This window comes from Giraffa tippelskirchi, chromosome 6 (genome assembly GCF_054371585.1).
Source record: "Giraffa tippelskirchi isolate mGirTip1 chromosome 6, T2T-mGirTip1v1.2.pri, whole genome shotgun sequence".
Classification (NCBI taxonomy): Eukaryota; Metazoa; Chordata; class Mammalia; order Artiodactyla; family Giraffidae; genus Giraffa; species Giraffa tippelskirchi.
The window spans coordinates 97040115-97059983 of record NC_137280.1 but is presented as its reverse complement, the minus strand read 5'-3'; the positions used below and the strand labels follow the sequence as shown (position 1 = coordinate 97059983).

Here is a 19869-nt window from a genome sequence, read left to right as displayed (position 1 = left end):
AACAAGGGCTATTTAAATCAGGATCTCCTTTTATAGTATTAAATAGGTTATTCAATTGGTAATTAGCAATGCCTGAAGAAGGTCTAATCCAATTTATATCACCTCAGAGTTTTTGAAAATCATTTAAGGTTGATAATTTATCAGTACAGATTTGAGTTAATTGGGGAGTAATCCGTTGTCGATTAACAACAAACCCCAAGTGATGGTAAGGTGTAGAGGTTTGAATTTTGTCAGGGGCAATAATTAACCCAGAGTTTTTTAAACATACTTGAGCTATGTCAAACATGTGTTGTGTTTCTAAGACAGATGGTGCTGAAAACAATATGTCATCCATATAGTGAATAACAAGAAAGTTAGGAAATTGTGCTCTCACAGGCTCAAGGGCTTTAGCTACATAGTACTGACACGTGGTGGGAGAATTCATCATCCCTTGAGGCAGCACAGTCCATTGGTATCGTTTATGAGGCCCGATATGGTTAGGATAAGGGAGAGAGAAGGCGATTCTCTCTCGGTCTAAAGGGTGTAGAGGTATATTAAAAAAACAATCCTGTAAATCAATAATAATAATGTGCCAATTTTGAGGAATAGTAGTAGGTGATGGCATTCCTGGTTGTAATGCACCCATAGGTTTCATAGATGCATTAACTTTTCTAAGGTCTGTTAGGAGACGCCATTTGTTAGATTTCTTTTTTATAACAAAAATAGGAGAGTTCCAAGGAGAGCAAGATTCTTCAATATGTTTTAATTCTAGTTGTGTATATATGAGTTCTTTAGCTGCCTGTAATTTCTCTTTCGTGAGGGGCCACTGCTCGGTCCAAATTGGCTCGTCATTTTTTCAAGTTATTTTAATACATGCATTGTTTGTTAAATGAGCAGTGGCCCCTAGGAAAAATGTGGAATATGAATTTGAGTCTGCCATTGCATAAGTAAGTCTCTCCCTATTAAATTAATAGGGGCATCTATCACATAAGGTTTTAGTGTTGCAGGTTGGCCTTCTGGTCCCTCACATGGATATATCTGAGTACTTTGATAAACCTCCTGTACTTTAGTTTGAGAAATTCCTGCAATTTGGCAAGAAATTTGTTGTATAGGCCAAGATTTGGGCCATAAATGTTTGGAAATGATAGTAATATCAGATCCAGTGTCAAGGAGACCAGAAAATTTTTTACCATTAATTTTGATATTAATATTCGGTCGGGCAAATTCAGATATTAACGAAGTCCACAAGGATTGTTTTTGATCCGTACTGCCGAATCCTCCTGTCTGTACATCTTTAGAAGAGTTAATAGAAATGTAAGGTAAAAGAAGTAATTGAGCAATTTTGTCCCCCTTTTTGAATTGCCATAAAATCTGGGACGACATCATAATTTGAATTTTTCCTCTATAATCTGAATCAATTACTCCAGGATGAACAGTAATTCCTTTAGAAGTCAAACTAGATCGGCGAGTAAAAGATCGAAAGTTTGTGGGGGCAGGGGTCCAAACAAACCGGTAGGTATTCTAGATGGGACTGCCTGAGGGTAAAGGAGAAAATCATCTATGGCTGGTATGTCAGACGTCAGCACTGCCGGATGTTGAGGGTTTGAGGGAAAAGATGGAATTTGCCCCTGGTTTTTGTTGAAGGGGACCTGGGGGGGGTCCCCTTCTTGGAGTTTCCCGGAATAGGTTTCCCTTCAATGTCAAATTTAGATTTACAGTCTTTGGCCCAATGCATTCCTCTACGACAGCGAGGACAGATATTGGAAGGCTTTTTATCAGCCTTTTTAGGGCAATCCCTTTTAAAATGGTTTTTATCTCCACGTGTAAAACAGCCTTCATTTCCCTTTTTAAGGGCAGCAACCATTGTTTCAGCTAGCATTTGCATCTTTTGAGTTTCTGATCCTAGATTGCGACAAGCCTTCAAATAATCTATAATAGTCCCTGTCTCTTGAATAGGAACTATGGCCTTTTGGCATTCCTGATTTGCATTCTCATAAGCAAGTAGTTTCTCTAGTTGTTTTTTAGCTTCATCTCCAATTACAGTATGGGAAATAGCAGTTTGTAATCTAGCTGAAAAATCAGCATAAGATTCATTAGGTCCCTGCAATATTTTAGTGTAGCTACCTGTAGGTTCCCCTCGAGGAGTTATTCGCTCCCAAGCTTCAAGGGCCACTGTTCTTATTTGTTCATATAGCAACAGAGGGCACTGTATTTGAGCTTCTAAAGCGTCAAATGGTCCTGTACCAGTTAACATCTCAAAAGTAATTTGATTTGGGGGAGCACCAGCTCGAGCATTTCTGTTAGCATGATCTCTGGCTATGTCATGAAACCACATTGTCAGTTGAAGATATTCTCCTGGTTTAAGGAGAGCTTTTATTAAAGTACGCCAATCATGGGGAACAAAATTTCCCAGAGTGGATGTAATAGAATTTAGAAGTGCTTTAGTAAAAGGTGAATGTGGGCCGTACATAGTTATAGCCTTTTTTATTTGTTGCATGTGATAAAAGTTAATAGCCTCATATTGAGGTATTACATGCCCTTGAGCATCAGGATTTCTTAAAACTGGAAAAGCGGAAAAACCATCGGCTTCGGAGATTTGTGATTGAGAAGCCAGCCATTCAGAAAACCTCTGTCATGGAGGAGATTGCTTAGGGAAGTCGTTGCTAATATCATTAGGTTCTAACAAAGGAGAGGCTTTTAAATTGGTGTCTGCTGGCATACGGGGAGAACTTGGAACAACCGAGGGAGGATTAGTATATATATTATGTTGTTCTAATTGGGCCTTTTGTAAGGTTTCATTTTTTAATTCATGTTCATGTACTAAGTGTTCTGCCTGTTGCTGAATATCAGGAGGGCCAGGGTTAAGTGGCAGAAGCACAGTTTCAATAAGATCCCATAGAGGCCAGAAATCTGTGGGAATGTATTTTCCCCGTCTGGCTGCTCGCTTCACATTTTTTCTAACCTGATGCCAGACTTCTAAATCAGTACTGCCTTCCTCAGGGAACCAAGGGTTACATTCAACCACTGTTTGAAGGCAGGCCTCTATATCCTGGTGCAAAACTGAAAATCCCTGAGCTTTAAATAATTGATAAAGAAAATTAGAAAAGTGATAGGGATTTTCCTCCGTAAAATCTATGTCGAAAATATTTAACAGTCTGAATAGGCTTGCCGTAATACCCATGGCTTTAGTACTTACCAGCTTCAATAAGCTTTCCGGGGTCACTCTGCCCAACCTGCCATATCCCAAGTCCCTGTTCTGGCGCGCCAATTTTTGTGGTCCTTTAATGGACCGGAACTTGGGGGTACAGAGTCGACCGATAAGAAAAAGAGGAAGAAAAGAGGCTGATATTCCCTGGTTTACACAGTATGCCAATATAACTCTAGGACAAAGAGTTAGCACCGTCTATGTAGGCTCAGGGCGCCCTCTCGAAGAGGTCTTGAAAGCCTGGGCAAGTAAGTAGACACGATGGACACCTGTGCTCCGTGGAAACAGCCTGAAACGGAGAGAGGGAGAGAGTGAGAGAGCAAGAGAGAGCGAGAGAGAGAGAAAATGAAGAAAGACACGGTGACCAGTGCTCTGGTGGAACAAAGGCATTTATTAAACATATTGTGGGCATATATATACTCTCTTACCAGATAGCCCTTTTTAGCAGAGACAGGGATCAAAAGTCTAACAAGTCATCTAGAAAGCTGGAGGTTAGAATTATTCTCTAGAGAGGGGGTTGTAACAGTTACTTTACATATCAGAAAGGAGGAGACTTGTAAATGGCTGCTGTTCACCATATGGAATTTCCATATGAATGAGATACATGAATTTCTATCATCCCCGGAAGCCGTCTTGCCAGCTCTCTGGCACGTGTATTCAGGTGCTGTTAAGGAACATAGAATTCATGCAAGACTGAAAACAGCACACAGGAAGCCTCCTGTTAAATGTATCCTGACAGTCTATTCATATTTATTGCCCCATTATTGAGTTGTATTATTTGTCTTTTATTTTTTATTGTTGTCATGTTGTTTAGTCACTAAATCATGTCCAACGCTTGCAACCCCATGAGCTGTATAGCCCATCAGGCTCCTCTGTCCATGGGATTTCCCAGGCAAGAAGACTGGAGTAGGTTGCCGTTTCCTTCTCCAGGACTGTTGTTATATGAGTTCTTCACATATATTTCTGATACAGTGCTCTCATCAAGTATGTGACTAGCAAACTCAGTTGCAACCCTAGTTGAAGTAACTTTGCCTTCTTTGTAGCTCATGTTGTGGGATTTCTTTTTTCTTCACATCTTGAGCCCATATTTTTTTGCTTAAAAAACCTGTACTTTTTAATTTTGTACTTGTTATCTTTTTATATCATCAGTGTAGAGTAATCCCATGTTTCTCTAAATATAATATTTAGGTTCTTTATTCTCCCTCTTAGAGTCACCTTTAGCTCAATCACCATCAGATTCTTCAACAACTCTTGTTTGTGGGACATCTTCCTTGAATTCCAAGCACTCTGTTATTTATCTGAGAGGCCCTGCTGGCTTGACAGCTTCCTGAGGAACCAGGCCCTTTCTTACCCAACAGATGTGCTGGGCCCCGTGTCCTGGATGGCCTGTATACCCTCAGTGTCCACCTCATCACAGGAGGGGTTGTGTCTCTGCCTCTGTCGGATATGAGGGGACCAGACCAGACTGTTTGTTGCTGTTGCCTTCAGGTTCATGGTTATTCAGATCCAGCAGCACTGATGTTCTGATTCCAGTTCTTGAAGGTGACAAGACAGTGATAACTTTTGACCAAGTCACGTGTCCATTTCCATGTTATCTGAATGATGGTTTCATTTATCAGTCTTTACCATGCCTCACAATCTACTGTCTCAGTAAGAACAGTTCTTTTCAGTCCTGTCTCCATTAGTCCATGTTTACTGTTGCTGTCACATTTTGCTTCAGTGTCCAGCACTTTCCATCACTGAGGAACCTGCATTGAATTTGCTGGCATGTGGTCATTTCCCACAAGAGTGTGAGCTCAGGAGTCCTAGGAATTGAATCCAGTTCCCACCTGTTGGCCTCCCCATCCTCCCACACTCAAGGGTGAAAGGGGAGCCTCACTGACACAGAATATGTGGCTGTTTCAGGACTCAGTGGTCTTTGAAGATGTGGCTGTGAACTTCACCCTGGAGGAGTGGGCCTTGCTGGACCCTGGTCAGCGGAAACTACAGAGATGTGATGCTGGAGACCTGCAGGAACCTGGCCTCTGTGGGTGAGGACAGCTTCCTCCCTGCACTAAGTTTTTAGGGAACAGTTATTTCTTACAATGTCCTTTCTTACAAGGAATGGGGATGGGAATGTGTTGGAAAAAAGGCAGACATGGCCCCTGCCATTATAGAACATACCCTATAATCAGGTTGCTTTTCCATGAAAACAGTTTCATGCATTGACTGACTTTTTGTCACTCTTGAACAGAATCTCAAGGCTCCCTAATTTGGGCAGTGAGAGAAGCATAATGGTTTTCACCCTGTGAAAGTTACACTTGTCAATACACATTTGACATGATGATCTTGCTGCAGTTAAACCCACACTGACCCGTTGTCAGTGGCATGAGGGCTGGAGAATCGGCCCATCTCACGGACAGCTTGCTGTTCTCCACCCTCCCCATGAGAAACTTTCTCCATGAGCAGGATGGCAGCCACACACTGTCCAACATCCCAAGGGCTGCTGGGTCTGTGGACACAGGCCTCGTCCAGGGCCTCTGTACCTGAGATCACCAGGGAGCTCACCTATTGGGAGGAGCAGGTTCTGGATCAGGCAGCGATGTTTGGACATATGCGTTAGGAACATGACTAGGTCTCTGAGAAGGTGATGGGTATAGTTAACCTGGCTTCCCTCTTGGAGTTTTCATCCATCCTTGCCCACTCAAGAAGTCTTTTTGTACCTCGCTGTACAAACGGAGGATTTGGTAAAGTGCATTTTGCCCCATTTCTTCCTACTTTCCTTCTTTGATAATATTGATCAGACATCAGTCTCCATTCTTTTTGAAATATCTCTTACTGAACAAAGCTGCCACTTTGACTCATTTTTCCTGTGATGGCCAAAATTCCAAATAGTCAAGGTCTTTTCTTTGTCCCCATGTCTATTTTTCCTTATAAAATTTGTTTACATTTTTGAATCTGTATATGGAAAGTAATCTACATATGGTTTCTTTTCTTTCCTTTATCCCACTATTTCTTTCCTAAGAATTTAGTTACACTACCAATTGTTACAGGTTCTTGCCTTCAAATTAAAACCAGATCGAGTACTCAGTGTGATATTTTGAAGAATGAACTGTGCAGTGAAGAGAAAAAAGTAAGATTCACAAGAAATGATTCCTGGTCTGTTTTTGGAGAAAACTGGATGTTTCTTGACACTGGAGGTCACCAGACCTTAGAAAGGGATTGGAGGTGAGTGGCACTGCCATGGGAGCATGGGGATACCTGCAGCTTGTTAGACTCACTTGAAACTAAAGGAAAGGTGTAAACCTAGCTAACCAAATTTGTACTTAGAAAAATTTCAAAAGAAAATACTTTCCTAAATATGATGTTGAGTATCCAAATCATAATAAGGTTAGAAACAAAATGATGACCAAGATACCCTGTATGTAAGAAACACAGAAAACGTTGACTCTGTTTTAGCCCTCAGCCAGAGCATTAAACTTGTTGCACTTTGTCACAATGCAGAGAGTGTAAAAAATATGCTCATTCATTGAAAATGGCAAATATGTAGTCAAAATAATAATGAGCAATCATCAATAAATCATTAGTGAAGAAATCACTTATAATCATTCATCTCTAATACTGTGCTTCCCATTTTGAACAGAAATCATTTGGTGGATAAGCTCTGCATGGATAATGAAGGTCATCACTGTCCGGAAGCCCTGAACCAAATTACAGATCTTACTGTGTGTAAAGGATATTGGCCTGAAATTCAGCCCTGTAAATGCACTAAGTGTGGAAAAGCCTACAGGGATTGTTCTTTCCAAAATCAGCCGAGATCTCTCCCTGGATACGACATTATCCATGTGAGGAATCTGGGGAAGCCTGCAGCTGTGTCTCATGCCTAAGCCCTCCTAGGAGAACAGACATTGTAGAGGAATCCAATAAATGTCAGGATGCTGGGAGAACATGTAAGAGATGCGTGAAGAGTCATGGTAGTAAACGGTCTTCAGATTGTAAGAAATCTGGAAAAGTTCTCGCTTTTCCCTCGTCCTTTAAGGGACATGAGAGAGGTCAGCATGGACAGAAAACCCACATGTGTAATGTCTGCGGGAAATCCTTGACCTGTCATTCGTACCTTGCACAGCACATGAGAACTCACACTGGAGAAAAACACTGTGAGCGCGAGGAATATGAGCAAGCCCTCCGATCTTCCTCATCCCTGGTTGGACACATGACAATAGACACCAGTGACAAACCTTATGTGTGTAAGATATGTGGGAAAGCTTTCAGTTGTCCCAAATACTTCAGAAGACACATGAAAACACAGCGGCATGAAACCCTACGAATGCATAGAATAAGGCAAAGCCTACAGCTCCTCCTCATCTCTCAGGGAACATGCAGGAACACACAGTCAGGAGAAGCCCTATGAATGCCAGCACTGCGGGAAAGCCTTCAGGCATCAGAGATATTTTAAAAAGCACATGAGGATGCACAGTGGAGCAAAGCCCTACGAATGCACAGAATGCGGCAAAGCCTACAGCTGCTCCATGTCCCTCCGGGAACATGAGAGAACACACACGGGGGAGAAGCCCTTTGGATGTCCACTCTGTGGGAAAGCCTTCATGCGCCAAGCCTCCCTTCATGGACACCTGAGGACACACAGCAGAGAGAGAGCCTACACATGCACGCAGTGCCAGAAAGCTTTCTGCTGGCCCTCCTCCTTAAGGAAGCACATGCGAATGCACAGTGAGGAGAAGCCCTACGCATGTCAGCAGTGTGGGAAAGCATTTTGGTACCCCACAAACCTGCAAGGACACATGAGAACACACACTGGGGAGCAATGCTGAACACCAGGCCTCTGGGAGAGACTTCACTTTCACTTCAGACTTGGAATGTGAGCAGCGCCCTGGAGCAGAACCTTGTGAATGGGTCACTGTGGGAAAACCTTCAGCTCTTCACTTATTTCATACACAAAAACTCAGGGCATGACAGAAATCTCTTAATGGATATAAATATGGTTTTCCCTTCCTAAGTGCCTCATCCTCGATAGGGATCCCAGGGTATTCATTTCTAGTTCATGTTGCTGATCTGAACACTTAAAGTAACTATCCCTCTTCTCCTTCATCTGTACTAGTTATATTTCATTACCTTTGATTTTACATCATCATGCAGTCATATAAAGTTTATCTCATTTCTGTTACAATGTCTTTTGGGTGGGAGGACTATGTCTCTTGGCTTGGAGGAATCTTAGTTTTCTAACCAAGCATGGTACCCATGCCTCTGCAGTGAAAGTGCAGAGTCCTAACCATTGGACGGCCAGAGAATTCCTGTTACAATGTCTTTCTAAAAATTTTTTATTTGTTTATTTTTGACTGTGTTGGGTCTTCATTGCTGTGAGAGGGATTTCTCGGGTTGTGGCGAGTGGGGACTACTCTCTTGTTGCAGAGCATGGGCTCAGTAGTTGTGATGCACAGGCTTAGTTGCCCCGAGGCATGTGAGATCTTCCAGGACCAGGAAATGAACCCATGTGCCCTGCATTGGCAGGAGGACCCATAACCATCGGACCACCAGGGAAGTCCCTACAAAGTCTTTTGAACCCAGGGGTGATAAGTGGTTTTTCAGTTTTCATTTTGTGTGTGTGCATATGTGCAGCTTGGTATGTTTAGGTGAAAAGTTTTTGGTTCTTTCTTTGTTTTGTATCCCCAGTATGCGATCATGATATGAGGTCTGTATTGTTGAAAAGTATTTCCTGGTCCACTGTTAGAGATATAAGAATTTTCCAACTCAGTATTTACCCTCCCCTAGAGCCTTTCTACTGAAAGTTGTATCTTCTGTGTTTCTTTGTAGACAATGGATACCATATCTGTGTTCTTCACAGTAATTAGTAATTGTGGAAGGTCTTGAAGGACCTTCTGTCTTGCCTGGTAATGTTTGTAATTTGGCCTTTGCTCATTGTCCTTGACCTTGGTTAGAAATTGGACACAAAACACTGAGTTGAGAAGAATGACTTGTTGGCATGGCGATGAAAGCTGCTGTCTCGATGATTCTACTGAACTGTGTTGTCATCTTGGGTAAGGTGGGAAACTTGACATCCAGAGTCCTTCTGTTGGTGATTCTGAGTTAAAGTTCTTGAGAAGAGGAAGATGCATGAAGTCTGGAGCAGGAGTGAGGAAGCCATGATTCTCAGCTCTTCTGTACCATCAGGAGACAGAGCTGCAGGGCAGCCTGCTGGCCTGAGCTCCGGCACTGCTTTCTCACTTCTGGCTCTGCCTGTGTGGAACAGCCCCAGTCAGACACATGCATGATGTATGTTAGTTACCTGCTGGGCAGCAGTGTGGACTCTGCTCAGCAGTGTGGACAAGGCTCCTCATCATGGGTCCTCTTTGGTTTTCAGGTTCACACAGTTCCCTGCAAGTTCCTGTGGCTCTTTGGGGTCCATCAGGCCACTTCTTCAGGCTTCGGAAGATCCCTCGGTGATTTTCTCATATCCTGTGGCCCTCTTCATGTCCAAGGATTCTCCTAATTACATGATTTCTGTGGGAAACATCTTGTTCCTCTAATAGTGGATGTTTCCTACCTCTACCCATGGCAGATGTAATATGGCAGCCATAGATACAGGAAACCTACTTCCCTAGTTACATTATGAGAGGCTGTGATGATGCTGCATTTCTTGTTCCTCAATACTTCCAAGGCTGAGATAAGCTCCTGTGAATATATGTGGCAGTTTGTGGCGTTTTCTCTTATAGGGGTCTGCTCTCTAAATGATTAGCCCAGTATGTTTAATTAGACCATTTTTATATGTGATTTCCCATTGCTTTATATGTGATCACCCAGGATGTGATTTAAAACAATGTGCATTGAAAAATGAAGTTCAGGAACTTCTCTGGTGGGCCAGTGGCTGAGATTCTGAGCTCCCAATGCAGGGGGCCTGGGTTCGATCCCTAGTCAGGAAACTAGATCCCACATGTCACAATTAAAGATCTTGTGTGCTGAACTAAGACCTGGCACAGCCAAATAAATAATTTTTTTTAAAAGAATCTGATTTAAAGTGTTAGAGGGATACCTACTGAATGCTTGTTTGGAGGCTGTGAATCTGTACCTGCTTGTTTGGAGGCCGTGAATCTGTACCTGTCTTGTGTGCCTTTAGGGGCTGGCCATGTGGCCACAAGAAGGAGATCCAGGAAGGCCCAGGAAAAGCTTACTGTACTCAGGGCCTAGCGACATAGTCACTGCTCAACAAGACAGGGGTGTCACTCGGGGAGCACCAAGGCAGCTATCTCACTAGAGCCACAGGGGAGCAAAGCATACAAGGACCCATGGGCAAACATCTGTATTCCTCAGGGGCGTAATTGTTTGTTTGAGCCTAGATTGCATGGCGTAGGAGGGACATTCAATATCTAGCACCAGATTATGATTGTGGACTTAGAAATAAAGACTTAATTGGAGTCAGGACCCTTAGAAAATGGAAGAGAAAAAGTGGGTGTTTGGTTTGAGGACTTGCTTGATTGACCTGCCTGGTGATCACAAGCTCCTCACTGGTTGCCCAACAAGCCCCTCTGCACTGGCCCGTCTGTGTATGGTGGCTCCAGACCCTGAGAGTAATTGGTTTCTTCACTCACTAGTACCTTCCAAACATCATATAAGTTAGGCTGTTGGTGAATTCTAGCCTGGAATCATAGAGACAGGGATTCTGGGAAATATACGTCCCAGCCACACGCACAATGAAAAAAACAGTCCAGCACAAACATATCTACCTGTTGGTTTCATTGACCTTTCACAATCATACCGAGAAATGTAGCACAGTGATAGGGTGAGAGGGCTTCCCTGGTGGCTCAGACAGTGAAGAATCTGCCTGCAACGCAGAGTTCGATCCCTGAGTCAGGAAGATCCCCTGGAGAAGGAAATGGCAACCCACTCCAGTATTCTTGCCTAGAGAATCCCATGGACAGAGGAACCTGGTGGGCTACAGTCCGTGGGGTCACAAAGAGTTGGACATGAATGAGCAATTCAGCATGCACTCATGATGGGGTGAGAGGGATATGGAGATTTAATTCATTCATTCATTCAGTCTCTCCAGTGAATATTATAGCAGAAGAGTAAACTATTTCAGCTAACACTGGAAGTTAATACCCAAATAGATTATTAAACTATATACAAGGACATGTATGTACTGTGGCCAGCATAGCAGGTAGGGATTAAAAGTGGTCAACACAGTTTGGAAAAAAGAAACTAGAGACAGAATTAAAGTTTCAAAGATGGAAGCGAGGGACTCAAGACCTCTACGATCAAGAGCCTTGTTCCTCAGCCTTGTTCCACATCCCTTTTATTTAGTGTTTTGGCAAGCAGGAAATATCTGTTGTGCTATGATAAAATCAGCCTCCTGTATCCCCAATCACATCTCCCATTTTATTGATTACTTTGAACTACCTTTGTTATTTTTTTGTACAAGGTCTATCACCAAGCTGGAGGTCATAGACCCGCATATGCTTTGGGAAAACATCTTGGTATGTGCACAAGCAGCATTCTGAACTTGCGCTGACCCAGTGTTCCAAGGTCCACACTGTTTTTCCTTAGCTTAGCAGGGCATGATGACCCCAACTAATCAACCTGATGTACTTTAAATTGTTATATCTTGCTTTTATTCTTTTCCCATGGTGATTTTCTCATGGCTTAGCCAGAGCAACAGTGGCTGACTATTAACCCCTGCATATATGCATATATACTGAATTCAGTAATGTCACCTCCCTCCCTGCCCCCTCATCACCACCAATTTCGTGTCCACCTGGAATCTCTCATACAACCTGTGGATTTAAAAGATATTCACAACCTAAAAGTTGAGAGTTATGTTTTATCCAGCGGGAATTTTAGGAACTTAAGCCCTAGAGGCAGCATCTCAAGTAAGATCGAGAGAACTGCTCCAAGGAGGTGGGAGGAGGAGCCAGACTATATAGAAGTGTTGCAACAAAGGGCAGGTAGTCAGAACATCAAGAACTGACTGTTAATTGAAGAAAATCAAATATCCCAAGTTAAGAAATTTAGCGCTTTTCTATGTATAGGAAGATGGATGCAAAAGTCTGGGCTCACTGAAATCATTCCTTTGATATGCATCTCAGCTACCTGGGGCCAGTATCCTGTGTTTTCACATCCTGAGTTCCTCAGGGCTCACCGTGGGGAGTGGATGCAGTCTGATGGCTGATAGATGGCAGATATTCTTCTCCTTCCTGATTTCCTTCAGGTTCAGTGGCTCTCATTGGAGGGCTGCAATCACTGATGACTGACACCCTTATTTACTGATATGGTAGGAAATACTCCTTTTCTCAAACCTGATTTGGAAATAAGGTCTGTGTAGATGTAACCAGGGTGTGGCCATAATGGATTGGAGTAGGTCATAATCCAATGGTGTGTATTGGGACACAGACACCTGCCCAGGAGACAAACATGTCTTAGCCGTGTAAAATCAGAGCAGAGGTTGATGTGATCTTCCTTTTATTTATGTATTTATTTTTGGCAGCGCTGGATCTTTGTTGCCTTTTGCACAGGCTTTCTCTAGTTGAGGTGAGCTGGGTCTGCTCTTCATTGTGGTGCTTGGGCTTCTCATTGCAGTGGCTTCTGCTGTGGCTGCTGTGGCTGCTGTGGCTTCTTCCGGAGAACAGACTTTAGGACCACAGGCTCAATGTACATGGGCCTCAGTAGTTGTAGCACGTGGGTTCGGTAGTTAGAGCTCTCAGGCTCTAGAGCATGGGCTCAGTAGCTGTGGCGCTCTGGCTTAGTTGCTCCAAGGCATATGGGATCTTCCCAGACCAAGGATCAAACCTGTATCCCCTGCATTGGCAGGCGGATTCTTATCCACTGCACCACCAGGGAAGTCCCCAGTGTGATCTCTCTACAAGCCAAGGCATGCAAAGGATTGTTGGCAGTCTCCAGAAACCTGGAGACATGCCTGGAACAGATTCCTCCTCAGAGCCTCCAGAAGATCCAGCCCTGCTGACAACTTCATCGGGTAGGTCCAGCCTCCCAAACTGTGAGAAAAGAAATTATTGTTGATTTCAGCCCCGCTGTCTCCAGTGCTTTTTTGAGTGGCCCAAGCAGACTAATGCAGCTCCTAAGGCGGGATTGGGCCTTGGGTACTTGAGGGACAGGGAGATGCCATTGTTTTTGGAAGAGAGTGAGATGGGGGCAAGAACAGCAGATGCAAGAAGAGAGCACTGTGTGTGGGCAGGCATGTCATGTCCCGATGCCTGGCACTGAAGGCACTAGCAACACAAGACAAAATAGATAAATTGGACTCCATGAAAATTAAAATGTTTTGTGCATCAAAGGACACTATCAAGAGAGTGAAAGGACACCCTACAGAATGAGAGAACCCATTTTTGAATCATATATGTGACAAGGTTTTATTATCCAGAATACCTGAAGCAACTTTGTATAACAAAATGCCAACGATTCAGTTTAAAAAAAAACACGGGAAAAGAACTTGAATCTACTTTTCTCCATGTGAAAGTGAAAGTGATAGTTGCTCAGTCATGTCTGACTCTTTGCAACCCTATGGACTGTAGCCCACCAGGTTGCTCTGACCATGGGATTCTCCAGGCAAGAATACTGGAGTGGGTTGCCATGCCCTCCTCCAGAAGATCTTCCTGACTCAGGGATCAAACCTATGTCTCTCATGTCTCCTGCATTGGCAGGTGGGCTCTTTACCACTAGTGCCACCTGGGAAGTCCCCTAATCATTGTACCACCAGGGAATTCCCAGACAAAATGTATTTTAGTGGTGACCAGGAGGTGGGGTTACCAAGGCTATACTGGTCTTATCATTTGTTTTTAAATGAGTATACAATTCACATTCTGTAACAGTTACCCTCTTAAGAGTGAAAGTCAGTGGCTTTTTGTACATGGCATAGCTGTACATCCATTGCTATACAATCTTAAAAAGGAAGTACAGCTGTTCACATTTCAAAATTCACAGAGACAGACAAAGCTGATATGATATGAATTTCCCTGCAGTATAACACACATACCTGAGGATTGTGATATCTCAGTGACATAAAGTTGATAACCTTACATTGGACATACAGCAATTACAAGCCAAAATTATTGGTATGCAACATGCATCTTTAAGCTGTTACCCCAAACTGAAACCTTACAAGGTATAGCTGATGGACTAAAAGCCCTGAATCCTTTGGACTGGATAAAAGGCATGGGTGGTGGGCTTATAGGCACTCATATCTTTTTGCAGTTTTTTAATAATCTTGTGTTTAGTCTTCAGATGCACAACAAAAGCCCTCAGAAAATTAATGAACAAAGAAGTGGCCCAGTCAGCCTACCTACTGTTACAAAAACAAGGGGGAAATATGAGAAAACATTCTCCAGATGTCTTTGCAAAACCATGAGAAAAAATAACAGGAAACAGCAACAAAAAAATAACCAGAGTACATGGGCTGATTGGCTGGGGTCAGAGTGACCTGCTTGAGCAGATGGAGAGAGAGAAGTGTGGACTTAGCAATGCCTGGTCAGCGCAAGTCAGAAAGCTGCTTGCACACGTACTGTTTCTCTGATGTTCCTGCGGGGATCTTTGCTCCCAGCCATATGGTGCCCTTTGTACAGAAAATAACATAGAAGTTCAAAAGAAAAACATTAACTAGGGACCTGACTGGGAACATGGGAAACTTATGTTATCTTAAAAAACAGATACTTTCTGCAAACCGAGAAGCTCAATATAAGTGCTGCGGCATTGGATGTTGGGGCTCTTGATCCTCAAGGTCTTGAGATCCCCAGTCCCATCTTTCCTTCTATTCTGTCTTTGTGTTTTCTTATGTTCTGTGGCACCCGTCTCTCGCCCTATGTTGCTAAGCTTGACTCAGCAACGGTGACCTTAGTCCATACCGTGTCCTGACACTGAAGGGTCACCAAATTGATGAAACAGATTTTCACCTATTGTGGTCTGGGGAAATCATTCTGATGCATACCTGATTCAAGTCGAAAGTGAAAGTGTTAACCGCTCAGTCATGTCCAACTCCCTGCGACCCCGTGGACTATAGTCTACCAGGCTTCTGTCTCTGGAATTCTGGATTGGGTAGCCTTTCCCTTCTCCAGGGATATTCCCAACACAGGGATTGAACTCTGATCTCCGGCATTGCAGGTGGATTCTTTACCATCTGAGCCACCAGGGAAGCCCGATTTAAGTCGAATTTTTATGCTAAAACAATCTGTTTGTGGCCTATTGAACATGCATTGTCCATCTGCTTTAAATTATTGAAGCACCCACTGCCAAAAGTAAAATGTGTTTTAAAAATAAAGATTAGGGGCTTCCCTGGTGGTCCAGTGGTTAAGAATCTGCCTTGTAATGCAGAGGACACAGGTTCAATCCCCCCTGCTGGGAAGATCCCGCATGCCCAGGGGCAACTAAGCCCAGGGGCCACAACTAATAAGCCAGGGTGCCCTAGAATCCACGCTAAACAAGAGATGCCACTGCAGTGAGAAGCCCTCGAACTGCAACTCAAGAGTAGACCACTCGCAGCAACTACAGAAAGCCTGCAAACTCCAAGGACGACCTAACACAAAAATAAAAATACAACAACACTTTTTTTTTTTTTTTAATGAAGATTAACTGCCTCCCTTCCTGGGGCATCAATGCTGGTCCTCCTTCAATGATAAGACTGTTTGCTTTTTGAAATCTTGGAGGCATGTTGCCCTGACTTGTTTGATGTTCTATGTTCTGACAAGAGAGGAAACTGTGCTAAAAACCGTGCTTCTCCTGAACAGTTCCTCTGAGTTATCTGAGAGGCTGTCTTAAGCGCTATGGTCTTCAGTTTGGCTTAAATAGAAGTGTTTATTCGTTTAGTTTTATTTCCATCAGCAAAGCGCTATGACCCGTGTTTTCTCGTCCACATTCCGTGAACGCAGCAATCTGCAGGGAAACTGAGTCTGGACTTCCAGGTGCACGAGAAGGACACAGGGGACCCGCGAGCGGACACCATGGGGTCCACCGCCCCTAGAACTGACTGTGCGCGCAGCGCAAGTCCCAGGTGGGCAAATCAACCAAAATGTCTCTGTGGCCTGTCACTCGGGGCAAGGGCGGGGTCTGGTTGAACTGTCCAATTAGCAGCTGGTGGGCGGAGTCCAGACAACCAGATGCAGGATAGGATGGGCCCAGGAGGACTGTCTATCAAGGCGGGGGCGGGGAAGAATTAACGTCCAATCAGAGCGCGGGCCCTGGAAAGCCGTCCAATCAGGGCATGCGTCGGCTGTGCCCCGGGAATTTTCTCTGAGCCGCCGCAGCACTGGTGTGAACTAGTTCCGGCGTTATCTGGTGTCCTGTCCCAGTCGCTCTCACTAGCCGAGGTCGTAGGGCACGCTTTGGAGAACTCGGAAGGAGAAGAAGATGGTGAGTGCATGGCTCAGGGCCCTAAGAGAGAAAAGTTCCGGTTTGGACGGACCGGAACTTGCAGAAAATGACGGCTGGCCGGGGTCTCCCCGCGTCCCACCCACGGGGTTCCAGCCCGAGTTCCCTCCTCGGCCGCGGGGTGGGGACCCAACGTCCTGTCCCGGGGTCCTGCAAGGAAGGGACCCGACGTCCTGTTCTGGGTCCCGACCCATTTCCCCCCTCGCGAGGGGGCGGCGGGGACCCGGCGTCTTATCCCGGGTTCCCGACCAGAGTTCCTCATCTCGACCGTGGAGTGGGGACATGGTGCTTTGTCCTGTTATTGCGCGAGGCCCAGGGCGTCCGGACACAGCCTGTGGTCCCGTGGGCGTCGGAGGGAGGACAGGACGGCTCCCAACGGGCCGTTAGGCTCAAAGGGAGTTGGGGGGATCCTCCCTGAACCTCACAGATAAAGTCGATTCCGGACTAGTCGAGGAGACTGTATGGTAAAGAAACACTGTTGCGATAGGGCAGAGGCTCCAACCACACCGCAAAGGGCTTTCGTCTTCAGTGAGAGGAGGGGGACCAGGAGGGAAGTTGGGCGAGTGAGGTGCACGGATTCCGTACCAGCGTGGCTGTGCTGAGTCCAGCTCAGCAATATAGAGCGAGAGACGGGTGCCGGCAGGGCATAAGAAAACACAGACAGAATAGAAAGAAAGATGGGGCCGGGGAATTCAAGACCTCGAGGATCAAGAGCCCCGACATCCAATGCCACAGCACTTATATTGAGCTTCTTGGTATGCAGAAAGTATCTGTTTTTTAAGATAATATAAGTTTTCCATGTTCCCAGTCAGGTCCCCAGTTAATGTTTTTCTTTTGAACTTCTGTATTATTTTCTGTACAAAGGGCACCATATGGCTGGGAGCAAAGATCCCCGCAGGAACATCAGAGAAACAATCAGTGCGTGTGCAAGCAGCTTTCTGACTTGCGCTGACCGGGCATTACTAAGTCCGTACTTCTCTCTCTCCATCTGCTCAAGCAGGTCACTCTGACCCCAGCTAATCAGCCCATGTACTCCGGTTATTTTTTGTTGCTGTTTCCTGTTATTTTTTTCTCATGGTTTTGCAAAGACATCTGGAGAATGTTTTCCCACATGGCTGGACTGGATAGGGCTCCTGTTCTCTGATAGGTCACTGTTCTCTGAAGAAGCCAACTACCCGTACTTCCGCCCTGCTTGGCCATGTGACCTCCAGCCGGCCTGTCCCTCACAATCTAGTCCTTCGTGTCCGACTCTTTGCGACCCTGTGGACTGTAGCCTACCAGGCTCCTCCGTCCGTGGGATTTTCCAAGCAAGAGTACTGGAGTGGATTGCCATTTCCTTCTCCAGGGGATCTTCCCAACCCAGGGATCAAACCAAGTCTCCCACATTGTCGGCAGACGCTTTACCGTCTGAGCCACTAGGGAAGTCCAATCTAGTCCTTCATCAGTTGTCAATCAAGGCCGGGGGGTGTTCCCAGAGGCACATCCAATCAGGGACGGGGGTGGGCACGTTCGCTGACGTGGTGACGTCGCTCTCTGCTGCCTGGGCGTCCCGTCGCACCTACCTCACGGGACATTTGGGGTTCCCTCGCTGTCGCTCTGACCTGCCTGAGCCATTGGGCTGCAGGGCTACGGAGAGAGCCACCTGAATGCGGGGGGAGGGACTGAAATGGTGAGTGCATGGCGCTGGCGCTGAGACTGGCTGGGGCTGGTTCGCACTGGCCGGACGGGACTCCACCGTACACTTCGTTTCTCGTGCCGGCCTCCTATACGGTGCTCGCGGGGCTCCCGAGTCCCAATTTGAGTCTCCGGCCCCCGACCGCGACGTGGGGTCTCGTGAGTTCCGACCAGGTCCTTGGCCTGTTGGATGTCTGGCTGAGGACGAGGCAACGTCCGGAGCGGGTGGTCGGGTGCTGGGGTCCTTCCCGGGACCTGACAGATGAAGTCAAGTCCACAGTTGGTCAAAGAGACTGTATTGCAAATGCTGTTGCCAGAGCGCCGAGGCTCGTATCTCAGGGATGTGCCGGCGTCGCCAGCCACACGGAGAAGTACTTTTCTGTGTGAGGAAGGCTCATTGACAGAATCAGAGGTCCTGTGGTCAGGGCATCCCCGTCCCAGGTCAGGGGGAACTTGTTCTGCCGCTCAGTGATGCTCAGTTTGAGAGTTGTAGAGGGGAGTGACCCAGAGTCAGGGGCATTTGGGAAGAGAAGCTTGGAGTAAAGTTTGGGTAAAAAAAAATGGATGTTGATCTTAAAAATAATACTAGGAAAAATGGATTTATTGGGGAACAACAAAAAATTGCAATTAGGGACAGACGAGGTATAGCAAAAGCTATAAGCAAGTCCAACAAACTGATGTATTGGAGAGAAAGGAAGGAATTGGGAGGGGTTGTATTGGGTAATAAAATCCATGGAGAAAATGGAAAATTCAATTTTTCTCATTGGCTAGTTGCTAGGGTAGCCAGTTTCTTGAGAAGATGCGGTGTATGTTCATGTTTTTTTGTTGGGTGCTGTAATTGATGATTCTTTCTTGTTTTCTATTTTCCTCTTGGGGTCCGCAGTCCACATTTCTTCCTCTAATTGATGTCGGGTAGTAGTGGGTGAGGCTCTCTCTTCTGGCTCCACCCTTGATTGTTTTTAGGTAGTTTTCACTTTCTTAATTTTCTCATGGGGCATTGAGAACACTTGGTCAAGACTGTGGCATTGAAACAACCCAAACCTTCTAACAAGAGACCTTTATTCAAATGAGTTATTCCAGAGGGAGAAGCATCTGTTGCACCAGACACAGGGGGCCCTGCAGGAGGGAGGACATGTGACCCTAAGATCTGCAAGTGTCTCAAGACCTGGGCAAGGAGAGTTTTCCTTTTACAGAGAAGAGTGACCAGAACCAGGAAGGGTCAGATATGGTGCTTGGACGGTAGATCCCTGAGGCCAGCCTGTCGTTAGGGATCTGTGTGCTGGCTGGGGTGAAGCAGGCCAAAGTTCAGGGGGAAGTCGAGGGGCTAAACCAAAGTTTGGCCAACAAGCACTTGTTCTGCGTGGTCACTGGGGGCAAGCAGGTCCCCTAATCACAATGAGGTGGAAATGGGGCTTTGGGGTTGGGGGGGCAGCATCTGGCCTTGCCCTGAATAAACAAAGGGTCTCCGTGTGAGTCTTTTCTGAATCAAGTGGGGCAGTTTCTTGCAGCTTCCCATTTTCCAGAACACCGAAGTGGGGGGGGGGGTCCTTTCACCTTCCATACGTGTTTCCAGGAGCACAAAGCTCACAGAGGGTTCAGCGTTGTCCCCTGACATGGGGGAGCAGCCTCCTCTGGTCCAGCTCAGCACG

At 45.5% G+C, this 19869-nt stretch overlaps 1 protein-coding gene across 5 annotated transcripts in view; it reads left to right on the top strand.

Annotated features, from left to right (window-relative positions):
* The window catches only part of LOC145509995 (uncharacterized), a 39584-nt gene that overhangs the window by 7044 nt on the left and 12671 nt on the right, over nucleotides 1-19869 (top strand). Inside the window, exons 2-4 of one of the 5 annotated variants that reach the window (XR_014056599.1) lie at nucleotides 5090-5214; nucleotides 6217-6391; nucleotides 6807-10179. Coding sequence is in view for 4 of the 5 variants with exons in the window: in XM_081499886.1 (XP_081356012.1) it covers nucleotides 7911-8039 (129 nt within the window). In the remaining variant the exon portion in view is untranslated. Of the gene's footprint in view, nucleotides 1-5089; nucleotides 5215-6188; nucleotides 6392-6806; nucleotides 10180-16431; nucleotides 16529-16880; nucleotides 17302-18057; nucleotides 18216-19869 lie in introns of those variants that run through there. The other 4 variants (XM_081499886.1, XM_081499890.1, XM_081499888.1 and 1 more) reach the window with 4 other exon arrangements.